This window comes from Balaenoptera acutorostrata, chromosome 9, assembly GCF_949987535.1.
Source record: "Balaenoptera acutorostrata chromosome 9, mBalAcu1.1, whole genome shotgun sequence".
Classification (NCBI taxonomy): Eukaryota; Metazoa; Chordata; class Mammalia; order Artiodactyla; family Balaenopteridae; genus Balaenoptera; species Balaenoptera acutorostrata.
Genome location: NC_080072.1, coordinates 44,870,334 through 44,892,871, shown reverse-complemented (window position 1 = coordinate 44,892,871; position 22,538 = coordinate 44,870,334). Strand labels below are relative to the sequence as shown.

General features: G+C 44.2%; 1 protein-coding gene across 2 annotated transcripts in view; it reads left to right on the top strand.

Moving 5' to 3' along the window:
- The window catches only part of PARVA (parvin alpha), a 182,649-nt gene that overhangs the window by 130,278 nt on the left and 29,833 nt on the right, over positions 1-22,538 (top strand). For both annotated transcript variants that reach the window (XM_057552591.1, XM_057552590.1), the window contains exons 6-11: positions 4,902-5,042; positions 12,755-12,870; positions 16,866-16,924; positions 18,544-18,563; positions 20,040-20,101; positions 20,799-20,867. In XM_057552591.1, coding sequence (XP_057408574.1) covers positions 4,902-5,042; positions 12,755-12,870; positions 16,866-16,924; positions 18,544-18,563; positions 20,040-20,101; positions 20,799-20,867 — 467 coding nt within the window. The remainder of the gene's footprint in view (positions 1-4,901; positions 5,043-12,754; positions 12,871-16,865; positions 16,925-18,543; positions 18,564-20,039; positions 20,102-20,798; positions 20,868-22,538) is intronic.

Sequence of the window (22,538 nt, the reverse complement as noted above, 5' to 3'; positions counted from 1 at the left end):
TGCTTTTGAGATGATCATATGGTTTTTATTCTTCAATTTGTTCATATGGTGTATCACATTGATTGATTTGCATATATTGAAGAATCCTTTCATCCCTGGGATAAATCCCACTTGATCATGGTGTATGATCCTTTTAATGTGCTGTTGGATTCTGTTTGCTGGTATTTTGTTGAGGATTCTTGCATCTATATTCATCAGTGATATTGGTTGGTAATTTTCTTCTTTTGTAGTATCTTTGTCTGGTTTTGGTACCAGGGTGTTGGTGGCCTCAAAGAATGAGCTTGGGAGTGTTCCTTCCTCTGGAATTTTTTGGAAGTTTGAGAAGGATGGGTGTTAGCTCTTCTCTAGCTGTTTGATAGAATTCACCTGTGTAGCCATCTGGTCCTAGACTTTTGTTTGTTGGAAGATTTTTAATCACAGTTTCAATTTCATTACTTGTGATTGGTCTGTTCATATTTTCTAGTTCTTCCTGGTTCAGTGTTGGAAGGTTATACCTTTCTAAGTATTGGTCCATTTCTTCCAGGTTGTCCATTTTATTGGCATAGAGTTGCTTGTAGTAGTCTCTTAGGATGCTTTGTATTTCTGCAGTGTCCGTTGTAACTTCTCCTTTTTCATTTCTAATTTTATTGATTTGAGTCCTCCCCCTCTTTTTCTTGATGAGTCTGGCTAAAGGTTTATCAATTTTGTTTATCTTCTCTAAGTACCAGCTTGTAATTTGATTGCTCTTTGCTATTGTTTTCTTTGTTTCCATTTCATTTATTTCTTCTCTGATCTTTATGATTTCTTTCCTTCTACTAACTTTGGGTTTTGTTTGTTCTTTATTCTCTAGTTCCTTTAGGTGTAAGTTTAGATTGTTTATTTGAAGTTTTTCTTGTTTCTTGAGGTAGGATTGTATTGCTATAAACATCCCTCTTAGAACTGCTTTTTTTTTTTTATTTTTATTTATTTATTTATTTTTGGCTGTGCTGGGTCTTCGGTTCGTGCGAGGGCTTTCTCCAGTTGCGGCAAATGGGGGCCACTCTTCATCGCGGTGCGGGGACCGCTCTTCATCGCGGTGCGCGGGCCTTTCACTATCGCGGCCCCTCCCGTTGCGGGGCACAGGCTCCAGACGCGCAGGCTCAGTAGTTGTGGCTCACGGGCCCAGCTGCTCCGCGGCATGTGGGATCTTCCCAGACCAGGGCTCGAACCCGTGTCCCCTGCATTAGCAGGCAGATTCTCAACCACTGCGCCACCAGGGAAGCCCAGAACTGCTTTTGCTACATCCCATAGGTTTTGGATCATCATGTTTTCATTGTCATTTGTCTCTAGGTATTTTTTGATTTCCTCTTTGATTTCTTCAGTGATCTCTTGGTTATTTAGTAACATATTGTTTAGCCTCCATGTGTTTGTGTTTTTTTACTTTTTTTCACTGTAATTTATTTCTAATCTCATAGTGTTGTGGTCAGAAAAGATGCTTGATATGATTACAGTTTTCTTAAATTTACTGAGGCTTGATTTGTGACCCAAGATGTGATCTATCCTGGAGAATGTTTCATGTGCACTTGAGAAGAAAGTGTAATCTGCTGTTTTCAGATGGGATGTCCTATAAATATCAATTAAATCTATCTGGTCTATTGTGTCATTTAAAGCTTGTGTTTCATTATTAATTTTCTGTCTGGGTGATCTGTCCATTGGTGTATGTGAAGTGTTAAAGTCCCCCACTGTTATTGTGCTACTGTCAATTTCCTCTTTTATGGCTGTTAGCATTTGCCTTATGTATTGAGGTGCTCCTATGTTGGGTGCATATATATTTATAATTGTTTTATCTTCTTCTTGGACTGATCCCTTGATCATTATGTAGTGTCCTTCCTTGTCTCTTGTAACATTCCTTATTTTCAAGTCTATTTTATCTGATATGAGTATTGCTACTCCAGCTTTCTTTTGATTTCCATTTGCATGGAATATCTTTTTCCATCCCCTCACTTTCAGTCTGTATGTGTCCCTAGGTCTGAAATGGGTCTCTTGTAGACAGCATATATGCGGGTCTTGTTTTTGTATCCATTCAGCAAGCCTGTGTCTTTTGGTTGGAGTACTTAATCCATTAACATTTAATGTAATTATTGATATGTGTGTTCCTATTACCATTTTCTTAATTGTTTTGGGTTTTTGTAGGTCTTTTTCTTCTCTTGTGTTTCCCACTTGGAGAAGTTCCTTTAGCATTTGTTGTAGAGCTGGTTTGGTGGTGCTGAATTCTTTTAGCTTTTGCTTGTGTGTAAAGCTTTTGATTTCTCCTTCGAATCTGAATGAGATCCTTGCCGGGTAGGGTAATCTTGGTTGCGGGTTCTTCCCTTTCATCACTTTAAATATATCGTGCCTCTCCCTTCTGGCTTGTAGAGTTTCTGCTGAGAAATCAGCTGTTAACCTTATGGGAGTTCCCTTCTATGTTATTTGTCATTTTTCCCTTGTTGCTTTTAATAATTTTTCTTTGTCTTTAATTTTTGCCAATTTGATTACTATGTGTCTTGGCGTGTTTCTCCTTGGGTTTATCCTGCCTGGTTCTCTGCACTTTCTGGACTTGAGTGGCTATTTCATTTCCCATGTTAGGGAAATTTTCGACTATAATCTCTTCAAATATTTTCTCGGGTCCTTTCTTTCTCTCTTCTCCTTCTGACACCCCTATAATGTGAATGTTGGTGCATTGAATGTTGTCCCAGAAGTCTCTTAGACTGTCCTCATTCCTTTTCACTCTTTTTTCTTTATTCTGTTCCATGGCAGTGAATTCCACCATTCTTTCTTCCAGGTCACTTATCCATTCTTCTGCCTCAGTTATTCTGCTATTGATTCCTTCTAGTGTATTTTTCATTTCAGTTATTGTATTGTTCATCTCTGTTTGTTTGTTCTTTAATTATTCTAGGTGTTTGTTCTTTAATTCTTCCAGGTCTTTGTTAAACATTTTTTGCATCTTCTCGATCTTTGCCTCCATTCTTTTTCCAAGGTCCTGGATCATCTTCACTATTACTATTTTGGATTCTTTTTTTGAAAGGTTGCCTATCGCCACTTCATTTAGTTGTTTTTATGGGGTTTTATCTTGTTCCTTCATCTGGTACATAGTCCTCTGCGTTTTCATTTTGTCTGTCTTTCTGCAAATGTGGTTTTCGTTCCACAGGCTGCAGGATTGTAGTTCTTCTTGCTTCTGCTGTCTGCCCTCTGCTCATGAGGCTATATAAGAGGCTTGTGCAAGCTTCCTGATGGAAGGGACTGGTGGTGGGTAGAGCTGGGTGTTGCTCTGGTGGGCAGAGCTCAGTAAAACTTTAATCTGCTTTTCTGCTGATGGGTGGGGCTGAGTTCCCTCCCTGTTGGTTGCTTGGCCTGAGGCAACCCAGCACTGGAGCCTATAGGCTCTTCGGTGGGGCTAATGGCGGACCCCAGGCAGGCTAATGCCAAGGAGTACTTCCCAGAACTTCTGCTGCCAGTGTCCTTGTCCCCACGGTGAGCCACAGCCACCCCCCGCCTCTGCAGGAGACCCTCCAACACTAGCAGGTAGGTCTGGTTCAGTCTCCTATGGGGTCACTGCTCCTTCCCCTGGGTCCTCATGCACACACTACTTTGTGTGTGCCCTCCAAGAGTGGAGTCTCTGTTTCCCCCAGTCTTGTTGAAGTCCTGCAATCAAATCCCACTAGCCTTCAAAGTCTGATTCTCTGGGAATGCCTCCTCCCATTGCCAGACCCCCAGATTGGGAAGCCTGACGTGGGGCTCAGAACCTTCACTCCAGTGGGTGGACTTCTGTGGTATAATTGTTCTCCAGTTTGTGAGTCACCCACCCAGCGGTTATGGGATTTGATTTTATTGTGATTGCACCCCTCCTACCATCTCATTGTGGCTTCTCCTTTGTCTCTGGATGTGGGGTATTTTTTTTGGTGAGGTCCAGTGTCTTCCTGTCAATGATTTTTCAGTAGTTAGTTGTGATTCCAGTGCTCTCTCAAGGAGTGAGTGCATGTCCTTCTTCTCTGCCATCTTGAACCGATCCAGAACCATTGATTTTAAAACATACCAGTATAAGTACCACTCAAAGAGAAAAAAGTACTTCAATTAAACTATTACCCAATGCTTTCTTATTGCTTAGAATTTTTATGTTCTACTTTTTGAAATTGCTCTTATAGGCTCTTTTTAAATTTATTTTATTGAAGTATAGTTGATTTACAATGTTGTGTTAATTTCTGCTGTACAGCATCTTGTAGGCTTTTTGAGACATGGAAGTGACCACACTATGAAGAGCTATGACCAAGTTCACACACATGGAAGCAGTGATAACTCTTATACCTTCCACCTGGCTGTCGGTAGTTGTAGGATGCCATCAATTTTAAGGCACAGCCTGATTTCAGGGATGTTAAAATGTGAAAAGTTGTGTGCATTAGAATTAGTGAAATAGGACACATCAAATTAGTTACCTTCCAGGTGGGTTTAAAAGGAAAGAAGGTTCTTAAGACATATGATTCAACAGGACACATATTGTACTACAGGAGTGTTCAAAACACCTTGGATAAGGACTTGACCACTGCCCAGGCAAGCACGGAAGGCTTTCCAGTCAGGGCACAGGAATGTCTTTGGAGAAGAAGACAGAGGTGAAAAGAAGAGGGAAAACCTCAGAATGAGGAAAAAGAGCTCAAATATGACAAGCTGGGTTAAATGCCCTCCTTCTGTGATCCTGGGATCTTATAATTTGGGGATTCAAGACACAATCACAAGGTTTTCAGAATACATACTGGCACCACCAGTGCCACCACCAGACGAGGAGAGGAGAGCAGCGTCCCTCACATACTAAGTGCTCAATATGGTGAGTGAGTGAGTGAATGTGTGAGTGCCTGGGTTAGGTCTGTCTGTGGCAAAAGTAACAGCTGTTCTCTTTTCCCTTGTCACCCTAGAGAAACTTGAGAGTGAGAAGCTGAACGTCGCTGAGGTCACCCAGTCAGAGATTGCCCAGAAGCAAAAGCTGCAGACTGTCCTGGAGAAGATCAATGAAACCCTGAAACTTCCTCCCAGGAGCATCAAGTGGAATGTAGACAGTGAGTTTTGCAAAGGAAGATGGGACTGTTACATGACACCTGTGGTTCCTACCGTGGAGTTTCCCCAGGAAGCTGCATCATAAGCTGGGAGGCCCCGGATGGGTGCAAACTCATTTATCTCTGAGCGAGCTATGCCTTTCCTTAGAAAGGAAGCTCATCATCCACATCTAAGGAAAGCTGAGAAAAATAGCAAAATGTCAAAATCTAGTGTGCCTTTTCTGTAAAAGGCTCTCTGTAGGAACCTCATGTAAGATTGGTGGGGAAGGAAGCTCCTATTCATTGAGCTGCTTCTGAGTCTCAGCACAACCTTTTGAAAAAGCTCCTGTCTCCAGCTTGTTGAAGCTCTGGGAAGTGGAGATGCCTAGTTCAGGCAGCTGAGAAGCGGGGAGCAAGGACTTGGGTCTGTTCCAGTGCCCACGCCCTTCCTCTCACCCCCTTACTGCCCAGAGGGAGCAAAGATATGGCTAAGAGCATAGGCAATGGGATAGGATTTTTAAATTCAGGTTTTCGTGCTAGTATAGCTCAAGAATCTCAGAAAGTATAAACTGTTCATTCTTTTGCTGCCTCAAGGGCCTGGCTAATATGGACTTAATTGAGTCCATATCAGAGTCAACATGAAATCAGCAGATTTGGGCGAATCCAGTAGCAACAACCTGTTTCCCATCGGGAGCCCAAAGTTGTTTTGTTCCTTGTAGTAGATAAAAATATGAATTTAGATTTATAAAATGACTGAGATTGTGTTTCCTGCCTTTAAGTATTAAGGGGTTGAGTATTATATCTTATTGCATCTGATGTATACAGCTTAAAATGGACATCTCCCCGCCCACCACCAAAAAAAAAAAAAAAAAACTACCTTTCAGACTTGGGAAAGAAAAGGGAATCTTCAGCTTTCCAAGTTAAGAGACCCAAGCAGCTGCCAATGACAATCTCTTCAGCAGGTTCCTAACACCCGCCATCGGAGGCAAGACGCCAAGCACCTCCTTCAGCACAATGACACCTTTGCTTGCACAGCGTGAAAAGCTGCCTCTAGCAGCACGCTGGGAACAGGGCATCCTCTGTGGAGCAGAGGAGACACCTGAGGGCGGGAGGAGGGGAGGCCACGGCTCTGGGCCCTAGATGCTGCCCCGTGTCCCAGGAATGCTAATAGTGTTCAGTGGGGGAGGGAAAAGGGGGCTGATCACTAGTTTGGGAAATGTATCTGCATTCTGGAAGTCCATAATAGTAATAAGCATTAAAGTCCTCTGATGGTGACCTCTGCTTAGTTTTGTTTGATCCTATTTCCCACTCCCTTGAGTATGGACCATCTCTATATACCGCTCCAAAACAAAACCCCTTTTATCTTTCTTTTTTTTTTTAATTGAAGTATAGTTGATTTACCATCTAATGTTCTGTTAATTTCTGCTGTACAGCAAAGTGATTCAGTTATACATATATACACATTCTTTTAAAAATTCTTTTCCATTATGGTTTATCATAGAATATTGAATATAGTTCCCTGTGCTATACAGTAAGACCTTGTTGTTTCAAAACACCTTTTCATTTATCATGGAACCCAATTTGGGAAATAGGAAGAAGGAATTGTTTTGTTTTGTTTGTTTTTAGACAACAGAAATTTATTTGCTCCCAGTCCTGGAAGCCACAAGTCTGAAATGAAGGTGTTGGTAGGTTGGTTCCTTCTGAGGGCTGCACGGGAAGGATCTGTTACAGGCCTCTCTCCTTAGCTCTCAGAGGGCTAATGTCTTGCTGTATTTCTTCACATCATCTTCCTTCTATGCATGTCTCTGTGTCCAAATTTTCCCTTTTTTATAAGGACACTTGTCATATTGGATTAGGGGCCCACCCTACTCCAATATGACCTCATCTTAACTAATCACGTCTGCAATGATTTTACAAATAAGGTCACATTCAGAGGGACTGGAGGTTAGGACTTAACATATGAATTTGAGGCTGGGGGTCGCAAGTCAACCCGTAACATCTGATCGGTCTCCCACCTACCTCTCCAGCCACACATATACTTCATGCTTTCTCAGCCTCTCTTCGTCATCCATACACTGGCCTCATTTAAATGGGCCACAATATTCCCACCTTTCTAGAACTGTTTCTGGAAGATATTTCCTTGATCTGAAACATTCCTCATCCCATCTTCCCCACCCCCAAACCATTTTGCCTGCCTTAAGAATGGAATTTTTTAAAGCCACGTCAGAACAGTTGTCTTCAGTGGCTTTGAATGATTTGTTTTGGGTTTGCATTCACTTTCATTTCTTATGGGGAAATGTATAGGAGTGAAATAATCACCCGTATTACCACTCTCATCTGGCTGTTTTTGTTTTTTGGCATTACCGTCCACATCAATGCATATTTTTTCTTATTTTTACTTGATGAAGGCATATACAAACTCACTTTGTCTTAAGATTACATCATACACATCTTCTATATTCACATGTGGTCTTTGTAGTTATAATTTTTGATAGCTGCTCTATTTCCTGGGGTAGATATTCCATAGTTAACTTAAACCCTATGCTGACATTGATCCTTTTAGGACGTTTTTCAGCTTATTGATAATATCAGACAGGGCCGAGTTAAATGTTATGTTGTGACTCTTTTTGCTTCTCTTGAATTACTCTCGTCAGATAGATTTTTAGAACTGAGAGGAATTACTAGGTCAGAGGGAATAATTATCTCAGTGGCCAGCTCCCCGCGATGTCTCAGGGCTTCAGGCAGCAGTGGTTTCTGTGATAAGGAGTGCAGCAGGCGCAACTCCAGGGCAGGCTCCGACACCTCCTGTCTCGGTTATCTTCCCTGGCTGTTTCTGGGGACATCGTGTCGTCTTTCCACTCAGGAAAAGGGTGGCAGAGACAGCTGCTGAGTTCCCAAGGTCCTTGATCCAGGGTTTCAGGGAGTTCTTCCTTTTCTATTTTTTTTTTATTAGCAACAATAATTTTCATTATTGAAAACTTAGAAAATACAGATGAATTAAAAGAGGTTTAAATAACATCTAACGTATTTATGGTGCTTGTATGCCTTGTACTAATCTAAACATTTTACCTATTTTGATCCTTGCAATCCTCATTCAACCATCTGAGGTAGGAATTTTACTGTCCCCATTTTACAGATGGGAAAGTCAAGGCATAGGGAAGTTAAGAAACAGTGAGTGTAAGCTTCCTGAGAGCAAGGATTTTTGTCTCTTTACTGCTAAATCCCTAAAACTTGGAATAGTGACTGGCAATATTAAGCACAATACTATTTGCTAAAGAAGTGTCATTGTCCAAGGTCACATGGTGTTGGGAGGAGGGGGGGAGTGATGGAGCCAGGAATGAGACCCAGAGAGTCTGGCTGCAGAGCCTGTGTACCAAGCCCACACATACTACCCTCATGAGCTGCCCATCAGATACAGGCATTGTCAGCCTTATGGTGTGTTCCTTCAGGTCGTGTGTGTGTGTGTGTGTGTGTGTGTGTGTGTAAGAAATAATTATATCAGTAAATGAATAAAACGTGTGTATATACTTTATATATAAAATATATTTTCTTATTTTTATGAAGATGGTATCAACCTGTATATATTATTTAGAAGATGTATAGCTTTACAGATCATCCTTCTATATGTCACTTTTAATATTCTATGACATAGATTGGGTATATCATAATTTACTGAACTAATGAAAGATTTTAAGATTTTTTCCCATTTTTTCACTAATATCAATACAGCCTGATGAGTTCTTTCTGCTCATAGACATAATTACTTCTTAAGGATGAATACCTAGGAGTGGTAGTTTAGGGCCAAAGAATATGTACATTTTAAGGTCCTATCACATATTTTCAAATTGTCTACCCCAAAATTGTACCAGTTTCTGTTTCCACCACAATCCAAGTTTGGAGGACTGCTTCTAACTCAACAGCTCCTTTGAAATGGTCTCCCAGCACTGGAGTGACCCTCTTGGCACAGTGGCTGCAGGGCCCAGTTTATACAGCGGAGTCTTGACTTCTCACCCCTGCTGTCATTCTGCATGTTTTCATCCTGACTGGAGTGCAGGAGCACAGTGGCCCTGGATTCTGCCTGGCATCAGGGAGAAGACTCCCAGGAGATATGCTGAGAGATGGCAATGATGAGAGTGCCCAGATACGCAAAGGTAGTTAGAAGTTTTCTTAATTGAAAAGATAACATGTCTTTATTCGAAAGAAACATTTGAAACAGGAAAAAAAAAAAATCAACTATAGCATAACTATTTTCTTTTTTTTTTTTTTTTTAACTTTCCAAGTCTTGGCCACAAGTACATGTTTGTGTGTGTGTGTGTGTGTGTGTGTGTGTGTGTGTGCGCATATTTGTGTATGTATGTGCATGTGTATGTATATTTATATATATGTATATATGTGTATATATATACAAATATATGTGTATTTATATATGCATAAATCCATGAATGTATATATTTACATTATTCTAGTTCTCTTTAACATTATATTATTAATATTTATAGCTACATTGTCTTAATGATTTTCAGTGCATGCAAACTATTTCATTATGTGAATGTACCATAATTTATTAAAGCAGTGACTGTTAAACCATGCTTGGCCCAACCTAGGGATTTTCAAGGAAAAACTCAGGCATCATTGAGGAGAAGAGAAGCAGCTGTGGGCGGGCTGTAGTTAGGACAAAGGGACCAGAGCGGTTACACTGTTTTTTATCAGGTTTGCCTAATGGTTTTTAGAACAAAGGATTTCTCTGCTTAATTTTTAAAAATTTGAAAACCACTGGTCAACCATCGTCTTTCATTTGGATATACGTGTTTCAGATTTTTTTTTTAATTAATTAATTTATTTATTTATTTAATTTTGGCTGTGCTGGGTCTTCGTTTCTGTGCGAGGGCTTTCTCTAGTTGTGGCAAGCGGGGGCCACTCTTCATCGCGGTGCGCGGGCCTCTCACTGTCGCGCCCTCTCTTGTAGCGGAGCACAGGCTCCAGACGCGCAGGCTCAGTAGTTGTGGCTCACGGGCCTAGTTGCTCCACGGCATGTGGGATCTTCCCAGACCAGGGCTCGAACCCGTGTCCCCTGCATCGGCAGGCAGATTCTCAACCACTGCGCCACCAGAGAAGCCCCAGAGTTTTTTTTTAATGATAATATATTACACAATAATTAACATCTTTTTTTTTCTTTTCCATTATGGTTTATTACAGGATATCAAATATAGTTCCCTGTGCTATACAGTACGACTTTGTTGTTTATCCATTCTATATATAATAATTTGCATATGCTAATCCCAAACTCCCAATCCATCCCTCCCCTACCCACCCTCCCCCTTGGCAACCACAAGTCTGTTCTCTAAGTCTGTGAGTCTGTTACTGTTTCTTAGATAAGTTCATTTGTGTCATATTTTAGATACCACACATAAGTAATATCATATGGTGTTCGTCTTTCTCTTTCTGACTTCACTTAGTATGACAATCTCTAGGTCCAGCCATGTTGCTGCAAATGGCATTATTTCATTCTTTTTTATGGATGAGTAGTATTCCATTGTGTGTGTGTGTGTGTGTGTGTGTGTGTGTGTATGTGCACGCACACACACACACACACACACTATATCTTTTTTATCCATTCATGTATTGATACGCATTTAGGTTGTTTCCATGTCTTGACTATTGTAAATAGTGCTGCTATGAATATAGGGGTGCATGTATCTTTTCAAATTATAGTTTTGTCCAGATATATGCCCAGGAATGGGATTGCAGGATCATATGGCAACTCCATATTTAGGTTTTTGAGGAACCTCCATACTGTTCTCCATAGTGGCTGCACCAATTTACATTCCCACCAACAGTGTAGGAGGGTTCCCTTTTCTCTACACCCTCTCCAGCATTTATTAATTAACATCTTTTTATACATAACATGTATGTCTGTGAGAGAGAGAGAGAGAGAGAAAGAAACTGTGTAATTATTTCTCTTGAAAAAATACCCAGGAGGACAGAGCACTCATTGAAAGAGTCTGACATCTGTATGGTGCCTACCACGTAGCTCTACTTTGCTTACGAAGACAGTCAAGGTAACATACAATGTCAGCGGTGTGTGAGAACAACCTTTCTGACCGCTGCTTTTCCAGCATTATGTTTTGTCGTTAAAGGGGAGAGGTAGCAAATATCCTTACAACCCTCAGTGACGGGACTGATGCAGGGGCAGTTCTGACCAGAAGAGCAAACCCGGTTTTTGCCTCTGTCCATCATGTCAGTGGGTCAGTCCATGCCAGGTGCCTTTTTTGAGGCTATAACTGTGGATGACACTTAGTTGACAAAGCCCAAAAGCCCAGAAGTAGAAACTTCTTCTGGAAGGCTACGAGTTAGGAGCAGTTCAACTGCTATTTGATGGTGGTATTGAGCTGCTGTTCATGGTCAGTGGAAAACCTTCTCTGAAGCAGCAGTGATAACAGGAAACTCTAGTGAGTTCCCAAGGATTGTCTGAATCATTTCCTTTTCTTGGTGATTTCTTGAAGCTTCTGTTAGAGTAGATTCATTGATCCCAGGGCAGACAGAATGACACCCTAATAATGGGCCCAGTTCATGCTAACTACACAAAATGGACAATTTTTTGCTCTTTCCTTAAATGCCCCCTGTAATGAGAGCCATAACGCTGGTAGGACTGTGAAGGCAGGTAAAGTAGCTGGGGACTCTTCCCTTTTATGAAAGAAAGGGGAGAAAGTTGACATGGTTTAATTGCCTAGATGCCAGTTACTTTCTCATAAGTGATAATAGAAAATATCAATCATGCCTAGGCATTGCTATGTACTAGGAGCTTTGCCAACATTATGTCTGGAAATTCTTACTACCCATATTTCTGCATGGGTACTGTTCTCCCCATGTGTGAGGTTGAGCAGGCTGAGGCTCAGGGACCTTAAGTGGCCTACCTAAGGTCATATACTCAGTAAATAAATGGTAGAGTTGTCAAGTCAGAACTCAAGCTCCCGTCGGCCAACACTGTGTGTGCCTGTTACATCACAGTCTTTTTCTCCTCTCATCTACTGAGAAAACTACAACTCAGTAGTTGCCCAGACTTCTCCAGCATAAATGACCTAACATCCAGCACACAGCTCAGCTATAGAAGCCACGTGGGTCATGAACATCCCCTCCCAGCTATTGCCCAGAGGGCATTGCCTGCACTGACTATATATGGCACTCAAGAGAGCAACAGAGTCCTTTAGATGTCTCTCATGCCTTCCTCCAGGGGTCTTAAAGCCCTGAACAAAGGAGGGGATCCAGTGTCCTGACTCAGTGTCCATTGATTGAGGGCCTGCTTTGTGTAGAGCCTTGGGACAAGGGTAGTGGTGATAACCTACAGAGTTCACAGTCAGATGGGAAGGGAGAGGGGGTTCAGCAGACATGCTTATGGTTATCAGCATAGAGTGAACAAGAACATGGGGGTGGCAGAGGGCTGACCTGAACTCAGAGTTCAGCTGTTGCCAGGGTCCCGATGGGAACCTTGGATTAGAGTGGAGAAGCACTACTTTGCCGTCCAGCAATAACATGGTCTAAGAAGCAGATCCACGGGACCTGGCTGAGAACCGAGGGGTCCCAGGGTGAGGCCCGTGATGACCAAGAGTGTCCCCTGACCCATAGGGGTGGGATGAAAGGGGCACTGGGTGTGATACTGCTACACTCTGGATATTTGCTTATATCTGCCAAGAACCTAGAAGAAGATTCTCTAATTTATAAATCATCTTTTATTTCAGCTGTTCATGCCAAGAGCCTGGTAGCCATCTTGCATCTGCTGGTTGCTCTGTCCCAGTATTTCCGGGCACCAATCCGACTCCCAGATCATGTTTCCATCCAAGTGGTTGTGGTCCAGGTAAGTTAGAAACCACTAAAAACATCTGCGCCCTTAAAGGGGTGTGGGGACTAAGCTCCTGTGAGAGCTAAGGCACACTGGGTAGCTTGCTAGAAGGAACGCTGAATGAATGCTGAGTGTGTCTGGGTGTGCTGTATGCTGGGAGGCATGTGAGTGAGCTTTCTGATGCATGTGGGCTTATCCCTGATATGTGTGCAAAGGGTGGAAGAGCGTGTGCTTCTGTCTGGGACAGGCTTGTGTGGGACATGTGCCTGGGGTTTACATGCTTTCCTTGGGAGGGTGCCTGTGTAATGTATATTTGAGGGTGTGTGCTGTATATATTTGTGAGGTCTGTGTAGTAGGATTGGGAAGATGTATCCCTGTGTGTGTGTGTGTGCTGCCAGCCAGGGAGAATCTTTTTTTTTTTTTAAATAATGCAGCCTCGTGCTCCAGTGTCTACAGTATGGAGCCCCGGAAGTGGGATCATGGGGTCATAGGCCTGTGGATTTTAAACGTTGGTAGAGTTGTCGATTGTTTGGGCTGCCTTATTCATTCATTCATTCATTCATTCATTTATGGCTGCACTGGGTCTTCATTGCTGTGCGTGGGCTTTCTCTAGTTGCGGCGAGCGGGGGCTACTCTTCATTGCAGTGCATGGGCTTCTCATTGCAGTGGCTTCTCTTGTTGTGGAGCACGGGCTCTAGAGCGCAGGCTCAGTAGTTGTGGCGCAGGGGCTTAGTTGCTCCATGGCATGTGGGATCTTCCTGGACCAGGACTTGAACCTGTGTCCCGTGCATTGGCAGGCGGATTCTTAACCACTGCGCCACCAGGAAAGCCCGAGAATCATTTTTTGGTTAAACAAACAATGCACAGTTATTGAGAAGAGGCAAGTATCTGTGCATGTGTATGTGTGTGTATTTGAGAGAGACCCTGACAGGCCGTGCCTGTATTGAGGGCACTGCCGATTTTCACCTGCCCAGAGAAGCACAGCTGGGATCTCAAGTCATTTTTTCCAGATTGTTGGATGGAATTTCCATTCATACATGGCTGTGTGATTTCCACAATGAGGGGATGCTCTCTCCCTGTGACTATCTCATTCTGCTCCTAACCCCATTAGATACTCAAATTCAATTTTATTTTCCAACTTTATGCCCGTGAGCAAAAGGTCATCATTTTGTTAGCTTCTGTTCTTTTCCACATAAACATGCTGCAAGGGAGAGCGTCCCTTATGAGCAGCTCCCTGGCTATCCAAGGTTATCCAGGGTTCTGTCTGGCAACTCTGCCACCCCTTGGTGAGGAAGAGCCTGGAGGGCAGGTAGGCTTTGCCTGAGAGGCCAGGCAGGCTTTGCCTGAGAGGCCAGGCCAGGCCAGCTTCCAGGACAGAAGGTGTTTGGGCTGAGCTTTCAGGGATCAGATGTGAATGGGGGAGGGGAGGAGGACATGGGGGTGCTGCTCAGCTGTGCCCTAATGAAAAAGTATTTCTTCCAGCACCTTCTGGGTACTTAACTTGCTAAACGTCAAGGGGGTATAATAGGAAGATGACACCTTGGCCCTGCCTGCCCGGAGACAGGACTATACATAAGCAGCAGAGAGGGCTATCAGAAGCCCCTTGTCAACGCAAACACGTGTGGTTCCGACACTAAGTGCAGCTGACTGAAAGAGACTAATTGGCTGCATTTATTGGGCTGTCAGCCGTGTCAAGCATGGTGCTAAGCATTTTGTGAATATGTGGCCAGCCCAGAGCATCCTGGTACATGCATCTTCCTAGTGAAGCCAGGCCAGCTCTATTGTGTCACTTTTTACCAATCAATAAAGTGGGAATCCATTTCATTATATTTTTCAAAACTATGATTCAGGGTTTGCAAGGGTTGGCGGGGAAACAGTGGTCACTGCAAGCCCATGTCTCATGCCTTATTTTGAGCTCAATTATAGGCCATCAGAAGGCTGTTGCTGGTTTAATTTCTACTGCAGGCAGTTTTGTTCGTGTGAGGGAGAAAGGAGGAGGCATTACATAAAATGGCATCAAGGCATGTCAGGGTTTATGGGGTGTTTTGCTTTATCAAGTTAAACAGGCACAGAAGCAGGCCTCAGAATTGGCTGTAAGACACTGACTGAACTACAGAGAGAGTTCTTCAGGGAACAGTGGATCGAAGTGAATCAGGATGCTGTGTGAGGTGTCACTGAACCCAGATTTCTTTTCCATTCTGTGTACCAGCATTTAATTCTGCATGTAGTTGAAGATGAGGTTTGATGTCTGTAAACAGCCTCGCAAGACAAGGACACAGATTCCAGTAGCCCAGTGTGAAAATTTTACATATGTTGAAGCTGAATTTGGAAAAAGTCCTGGTTTATCCACACTAGATCTTTTTTAAATGGTATTTTAATGTTTTTCTTCCTTTTTTGCTTTGATAGTTCATTCTTCTTAATCTAATCCAGATACACTCATGGCCTTTATCCAGCTCTACCTTTCCTTCTGTAAAAGTATTTTGCAAGGACGCTAGTTTCTGTGGCTACTGGGAATGTGAAGAAAAGGTTGTGGAAGTTCGGGCAGGAGGGTCGAGAAGGCAGGTTTCAGCTGAAACACTAATGCTTGGAGGATCCCTCTTGACACATCTCAGTCTTTGTGGAAGATGGATTTGCTCTGACAGCCTCTTGCCCTACCCAGACTGCCTTCCAAGTGTCTGGTAACTGATTGTGTAGGGACCTGATAAATGCACCTCCCTCCTCACCCCCATCAGAAGGTCTTCCTGAACGCCAGCACTCCTTCATCGGTTCCCACGCCCACACAGTGAGGTTTAAACTCCAAACCAGCACTCAGTTGACCAAGGGCAGCCACTGTCGCTCCAAACGGCCTCCTGAACATGCCTGTGCTCTCCTACTCTGCCTTTTTGCTCCGGCCGTTCCTCCCACTGAAGAGGTCTCTCCTCTGTGTCCAGACAAACCCTAGCTGTCCTTTAAGTTCCAGTTCAAGAACCCCTCCCCCTGGAAGGTTTCCCTGACCCTCTCAGCTGAAAGTCCTCGTTCCTGTCCTGCACTCAGCACTTCCTCTCAGCAAGGGGCCACCATGTAATTAATTATCCATGACACATTTGAGAGGGAAAGGGGATCCTACTGTAATAATTGAGCTGGGACCTGAGGCATAAACCAGGAGGACTGTCTGGGGAAAACTGTTCTTGCATACCCGTTCATCTACCCCATTTTACTCTAAGTTCCTCAAGGTCCAAAACTATGTCATATGTTCCACAGTGTTTGCTAAGTCCAACACAGAGGCTGGTACATAGAAGGCACTGATTAATGAAACAGAGAAGAAAGAGAATGAATTGATGGGAAGGGGTAGACAGATGATGGATGGATGCATGGGTGGGTGGATGGATGGGCAGATGGGTGGGTGGGTGGATGGATGGACGGATGGATGGATGGGTGGGTGAGTGGATGGATGGCAGTTTGGGTGGGCGGATGGGTGGGTGGATGGACCTCCAAAGTGCTTACCCTTTTCTCAGAGAGTAAGCTAGTCACCCAAGGACTGTACTACTTACTTAAAAGCTCCTCTAGTTAAACGTTTTTTGAAAACTCTCCCTCTGAATTCTCCAAGTTGACCTCAGTTCTTCCAACCCCAGCCGCCCAGTTAAATGTGTTTCTCCGCTTCCCTCCGTGGCCCCAGCTGGAGGGCAGACACACCCTGGCCCTCATTTCCATTTGGTTTACTGTGGATTTCTCCAGGAGGCAAACAGTGTGCTTCCAGCAGAATGTCTTCCAATAAAGAAAGAAAAGATTCACCATCCAAGAAACAGCCGACTTGTTTGGAATAAACACTAATTGCACTTAAGTATGAATGGTACAGTCCAGTCCCAGGAAATCAGGAGCCTCTTTTCACTTCTAGCAGTATCTCGTCTCTGGATTCATTTCTTAAACGCCAGTAACTTTCTCAGTATCAGGAATGCTAATCAGTTTTTTGTATTTTTCTAATGCATATTTTTCTCTCTTCCTCCCAACCCTCTCCCCACCCCCGTTTTCAGAAACGAGAAGGAATCCTCCAGTCTCGGCAAATCCAAGAGGAAATAACTGGTAACACAGAGTATGTCAACAGCATTGTTGCCAGCGATTCTGTAATGGAACACAGATGTTTCTCCGAAATTCATCCATTTGCTGATATTTAGTTTTCATTTATTGGGATTGCAAGAGGGATTAGACTTCAGCCAATGATTATAGTTTAGCCTTTTCCGTGCATTCAAAACATGCCTCTCAATGCTTAAGGTACAAACTTGGGTGGGGAAGTGGGGAGAGGGAATTAACCGTGATTGAAAAATTCTAATTTTGTGGCACTCCAGGAAAGAGTGTGCCCGAAAAAGCCAACCAGCATGAAATCATCATGCCATAAACATGGGGTTGAATTTAAATTGTTAACCTTCAAAAGGACATTTTTCTTCCTTTTCTGAATCTGATTTATATGGCCACATGCCATGACCCAGAAAGCCCCTCTCTACCTTAGGGTGGTGGATTGTTTGGGGGTTTTTTGTTGTTGTTGTTGTTTTTTCATTTACATTAAGAAATTGGAATATCAGAACATGTAAGAGTTTTGTCATGGGAAAGAGAAGTTTTGTTCTCAAGCAGAAAGAGCAGGATGGTCGGTGTGCATGGGTCTGAGATCCCTGGGCAGGCTTGAGCCCTGGCCGCACACAAAACTGGGCAAAATTCGTTTGTATCATCTCCTGCTTCCCCAACTCTCCTCTATATTCCTTTGAACAAGAAGAGCAAGTGGAAAGAGCAGGGGCACGTGAAGCAATGATTACACCTCCTAAAACCCCACACCCCAAAGGTGGAGGAGGAAACTGTCCTTGGTCTACCTGGCTTGAACTCCAAGTTCATCATTCTTCCCAGTACACTACCCGCAAGTCATTGCTTAATAGGTGACAGATGTATAGTTGGAATAAACCAACATAATAAGAACCAAAAACGTATTGAGAAAAAAATGTATTGAGCATTTAGTATATACTAGAAATTATGCTAAAATCTTTCTATATATTAAATCATTTAATGCTCACATCTGATTGAGTTGTTTACCATAGTATCCTCATTTTAAGGATAAGTGACCTGGAGCCCAGAGAGGTTCAGTAGCTTGCCCAAAGTCACACAGCAAGCAAATGGCTTTGTAAGATTTAAAACTAAGTAGTCTGACCCTAATGCTTGTGCTCTTAATACTTTGCTGCTTCACTGCTATGAGTATGGTTCCAGTTCCTGCCCTCTTTGAGAAAACCTATTCTAGGTCAATGGCAGGTGCAGCTTGGGTGGGTATCACAGGATGGACAGGAGAGAGCCCAACCTGACCTCCCCAAGCCGATACCCTCAGCAACTTGGGCAGTGAAATGCCACATTGGGATGGTACCTGAGCTCTGCTCCTAAAACATGGTTGGGAATCCTGAATCTCTGAGTCCAATATTCTTTCTCAACTGTAAGCAATAATGTGAGTTTATTTAAGGCAAGAAATAGTCTTTTATGCATCACTTATACCAGGCTTTATGCAAACACCAGTAAATCTATAAAGCAGAGGGGAAAAATAGGTGATAATGTGGTAAAGACCACCCATAGTTGGAGACTTAGTGCAGAATAAAATGCCAAGGAAGGAAGCTTTTGGGGATCTGCCACCAAGGGTGAGGAGAGAAGAGTCATACTGTTTTCTTTCTCCTTTTCCCGCAGGGCTCTTTCTGGAAGGCATGGTGAGTTGCATAAGAGTGTCCTCTGTTGCTGCTGACTGCCAATGGGGTCTAGTTAATTCTGCAGCAGCTGGGAAGAACAGGCACTCAGCTTGCTTCCTGCATGTGTGTCTGTGCCAACCTGGTGACAGGGCCGGTTGGTAGGGAGGGTCAGTGCACTGGTGGGAAGAGGAAAAGTAACCACAGCTGCAGTCCTCTTGCAAGTAACCAGACCATTGACCCTGCTGGGCTTCTGGATGGGTCCTGGGCACTTGCAGGGCAGTCTTGCTCTAAGCATATTGTGGAAGTAAAGCAAGAGGTGTACGTATGCGCTCGGGACTGTCCCCTCTCCCCACTCTGTCCAGCCCTTCTAGAAGGTGCCTTTTTCCTCATCCCACCTCCTACCTCTCTGGTTTCCCAGAACTTGGGGTTTGTTTATAAGGTCTGTGAATGTCCAAGATCACAATCACCATTCTGGCCGTCTCAGATTTACTCATCAAGAGTAGGAGAGGCAGCCCAGGACCACGAACCCTCCCAGCCCCGGTTCCTCTTGGAGATTTCTCATTCCCAGTCACAGATCCCTCCACTATTTCACCTCTCAGATCAGAGAACCGGGGGGCTATAGCAAGGGAAATCCCTGCAGGGGGCATGGCTTCACTATTTTCTATGATTCTGTATTTACTGTGGATAATATATTGAAATATTCTCATCATTCTAATAATAACTCAGATCAGCAGATACTTCAGAGTTTACAGAGCACGTACTTTCTTGTCTTTCATCCTCATAACCCACCTGGGGGAGATTCATGTTCAGTGGGCCTTTTTTTTATTATTATTTTTGGCCGCGTCTTGGCATGAGGGATGCTAGTTCCCTGACCAGGAATCGAACCTGTGCCCTCCACAATGGAAGCGCGGGGTCTTAACCACTGGCCCGCCAGGGAAGTACCCAGTGAGCATTTTATGGAAGAGGAAAGTGAGGCTAAAAGGATTGAAGTGACTGGATCCCTCAAGAGGGGGAGCTCCCCTTCTGTCCTGGGGCTCTGTAGCTCCCAATCTGCTTATCTGCCCTCTGCCAGGAAGCATGTCTTGGGCATGTTGGTTTTGAAAATTAGGGAGTGATTTGATATTTGGATGACATTCTGCTTCCAAAAAGCTTCAGAAACACTTTAGAATCATGACTAAATCATGATATCAAAGAATACAAGTAGTAAAGAGAAATGACCAGTTCCAAGTCAGACTGCCTGCCAGAGCTCCTCAACCCCAGCTCAAAGAGGGCTGATGTAGAGGGTGGATACACACTTACATATACACACAGAGAGAGAAAAAGGCCCCTAAGATAAGAATCAACCCCAAATCTCTGCCCAAACCCAGTTTCCCAGCACAGTGTCATACCCCGAAGAATTCCCACCTGGAGCTGACCATGTGGCCTGTAGAGCCTCATGGCTGGGACCTGGGGTGGCATCAGCTCTGGGCTCTACTTTACATCTTCCTCTTTTTTCAGAACGTGATGCCTTTGACACCTTGTTTGACCACGCACCAGACAAGCTGAACGTGGTGAAAAAGGTGGGAAAGAGGTGCCTGAGAAGGAGGGAGGGAGGGAGGGGAGCGAGATGTAGAAAAACATTAGGAAAACCCACCCCCTGCAGTTTGCAAGCTTCCCGAAACTGGTGTCGTCACCAGACCACCACAAACACAGAGCTTTCCTGCTTGATGTCCGTTTTACCTGTCTTGTTTTCACTGGATGCCTTATCCAGTCCCTTTCTTCTCCCATTGGGATGACAGCATCTCTTGGGGGTTTCTGAGGCTGCCGTCCCGTGTCTCCACACCCACACTGAACCCCGCCATCCCTGCTCCTCGCACAGACCTCCCTGTGTCTCCCTGGCACCGGTACCTGCACCTAGGGGGACTGGAAGGAGGGTCCCAAGGCAGTCATTTCTCCTCTGGCCCCCTGAGCCTGGCTAGGACACTCCGCCAGTCACTCTGCCCTCTTAGCACTGCCTGCTCCTTGCACAGTTCTGGACCGGGCCATTGGAATCGCACAGTGCGTGGGACTGCCGGTCCTGGGGGCCAGCCTTCCCTGTGGACTCAAGGAGTTTCGCAAGAGCCTTACAGGCTGCTCAGCCTCACTCTGCTCGGCACAGTGATCCCGGGCCCAGCGCTCTTGGCTGGGTCTCGTCCTGTGTCGTCATGGTTGAGTCACAGGGGCGGCCTCCAGGGTGACAGTCTTCATCTCAATGTCTGGCTTGTACTTTTCTTCTAGACGCTCATTACTTTCGTGAACAAGCACCTGAATAAATTGAACCTGGAGGTCACGGAACTGGAAACCCAGGTGGGTGACGGCCCCGTGTGCAGGGTGGGGGACAAGGCCCCGCTGGACAGCCACTGTTCCCAGTGCCCCAGCCACATTGCCAGGAGGGCTTTCCACCCTGATCCTGGAGCTTTTCCGGGGAAGGGAGAGGGGATTCTCTTCCACTCAGAGGGGTGAACTGCATGGAATTTCTCTGAATTCTTTCCAGTATTTTATTTTGAAAAGTTGCAAGAATATTATCATGAATCCCCATGTACTCTTCACGCACATATACCAATTGTTAACATTTGGCCATATTTGGGGTTTTTTCTCTCTCGCCACCCCTAAATACCTCAGCATACATCTCTTAAGGACAAGTATATTCTCTTAGAGAATCACAATATAGTAATCAAATTCAGGCAGTTTTAACATCAATACAATATGTTAATCTATTTAGGTTAAACCATATGAAATCACTGATATTTGACTACTCTTGAATGTGTCACATGGTTCAAAGAAATACGGTTGTCCTCATATTCTCACCTGATGCATTTAGTTGTCATGTCTCTTTAGTTTCTTTTTAATAGAGAACAAATTCTCAGCCTCTCTTTGCATAACATCGACATTTTTGAAGAGTGTGGGCCATTTAGTTCATAGAATGCCTCTGTTTTTCTCCCTCATGATTAGAACCAGGTTATGCATGTTCAGGAACAGTACCATGGAGGCAATGCTGTGTTCTTCTCAGGCCATTTTTTTTTTTTAATATATATATATTTTTGGCTGTGTTGGGTCTTCGTTGTGGTGCATGGGCTTCTCACTGCGGTGGCTCTCTTGTTACGGAGCACAGGCTCTAGGTGCGTGGGCTTCAGTAGTTGTGGTTCGCGGGCTCTAGAGCGCAGGCTCAGTAGTTGTGGCGCTCGGGCTTAGTTGCTCCGCGGCATGTAACATCTTCCCGGACCAGGGATCAAACCCATGTCCCCTGCACTGGCAGGTGGATTCTTAACCACTGTGCCACCAGGGAAGTCCCTTCTCAGGCACTTCTCTCCATCATTTCTGTTCCTGGTGGTGGTAACTTTGATCATTTGGCTAAGTGGGCATCCCCCAGATTTCCCTACTGTAAAGCTCCTCCCCCCTACCCCCGCTTTATAATTAATAACTAATCTTTATTAGGAGATACTTTTAAGACTGTGTAATGTATCCTGTTTCCCAACCTCTTTTCGTTCGCGATGAACTTCTAAAGTGTGGTTTTCTTTTGAACACAGGGGCACCTCCTTTTATTTTTAAAGGCAATGCCCGGGTCTGTGACTGAGATCTGCCTGGGTGTGTCTGGACTCTGGAGGCAGCTTCATATGCTCTTCAGGAGATAGGGAACACGCTGCAGAAGCAATGATTCCTGGAGAGGGCTGGAATGAGCTCTCCCTTCCCCATGGGCAGAGAAGGGGTCTCTGCCGAGAATATCTGGTGTCTATCTGCGAGTTTTACCACCAAGTCATTGGAACCAGCAGTCAGGGGTGGGAGCAGTCTAGGTCAGTGGTACTCACAGCTGTGAGTAACCCTGACCCTAACCCAGGGTGCTCCCCTGAGTTGACAGATTAGTTTCTTTCATTCTCAACCCATTCCAGCCACAGCCAGAATTAGGCCCAGTTAACTGGTTCCATGGGCGGGCCTTGATTTTGACACGGTTGCTGGGGTCTATTTCCCATTGTCCACCCT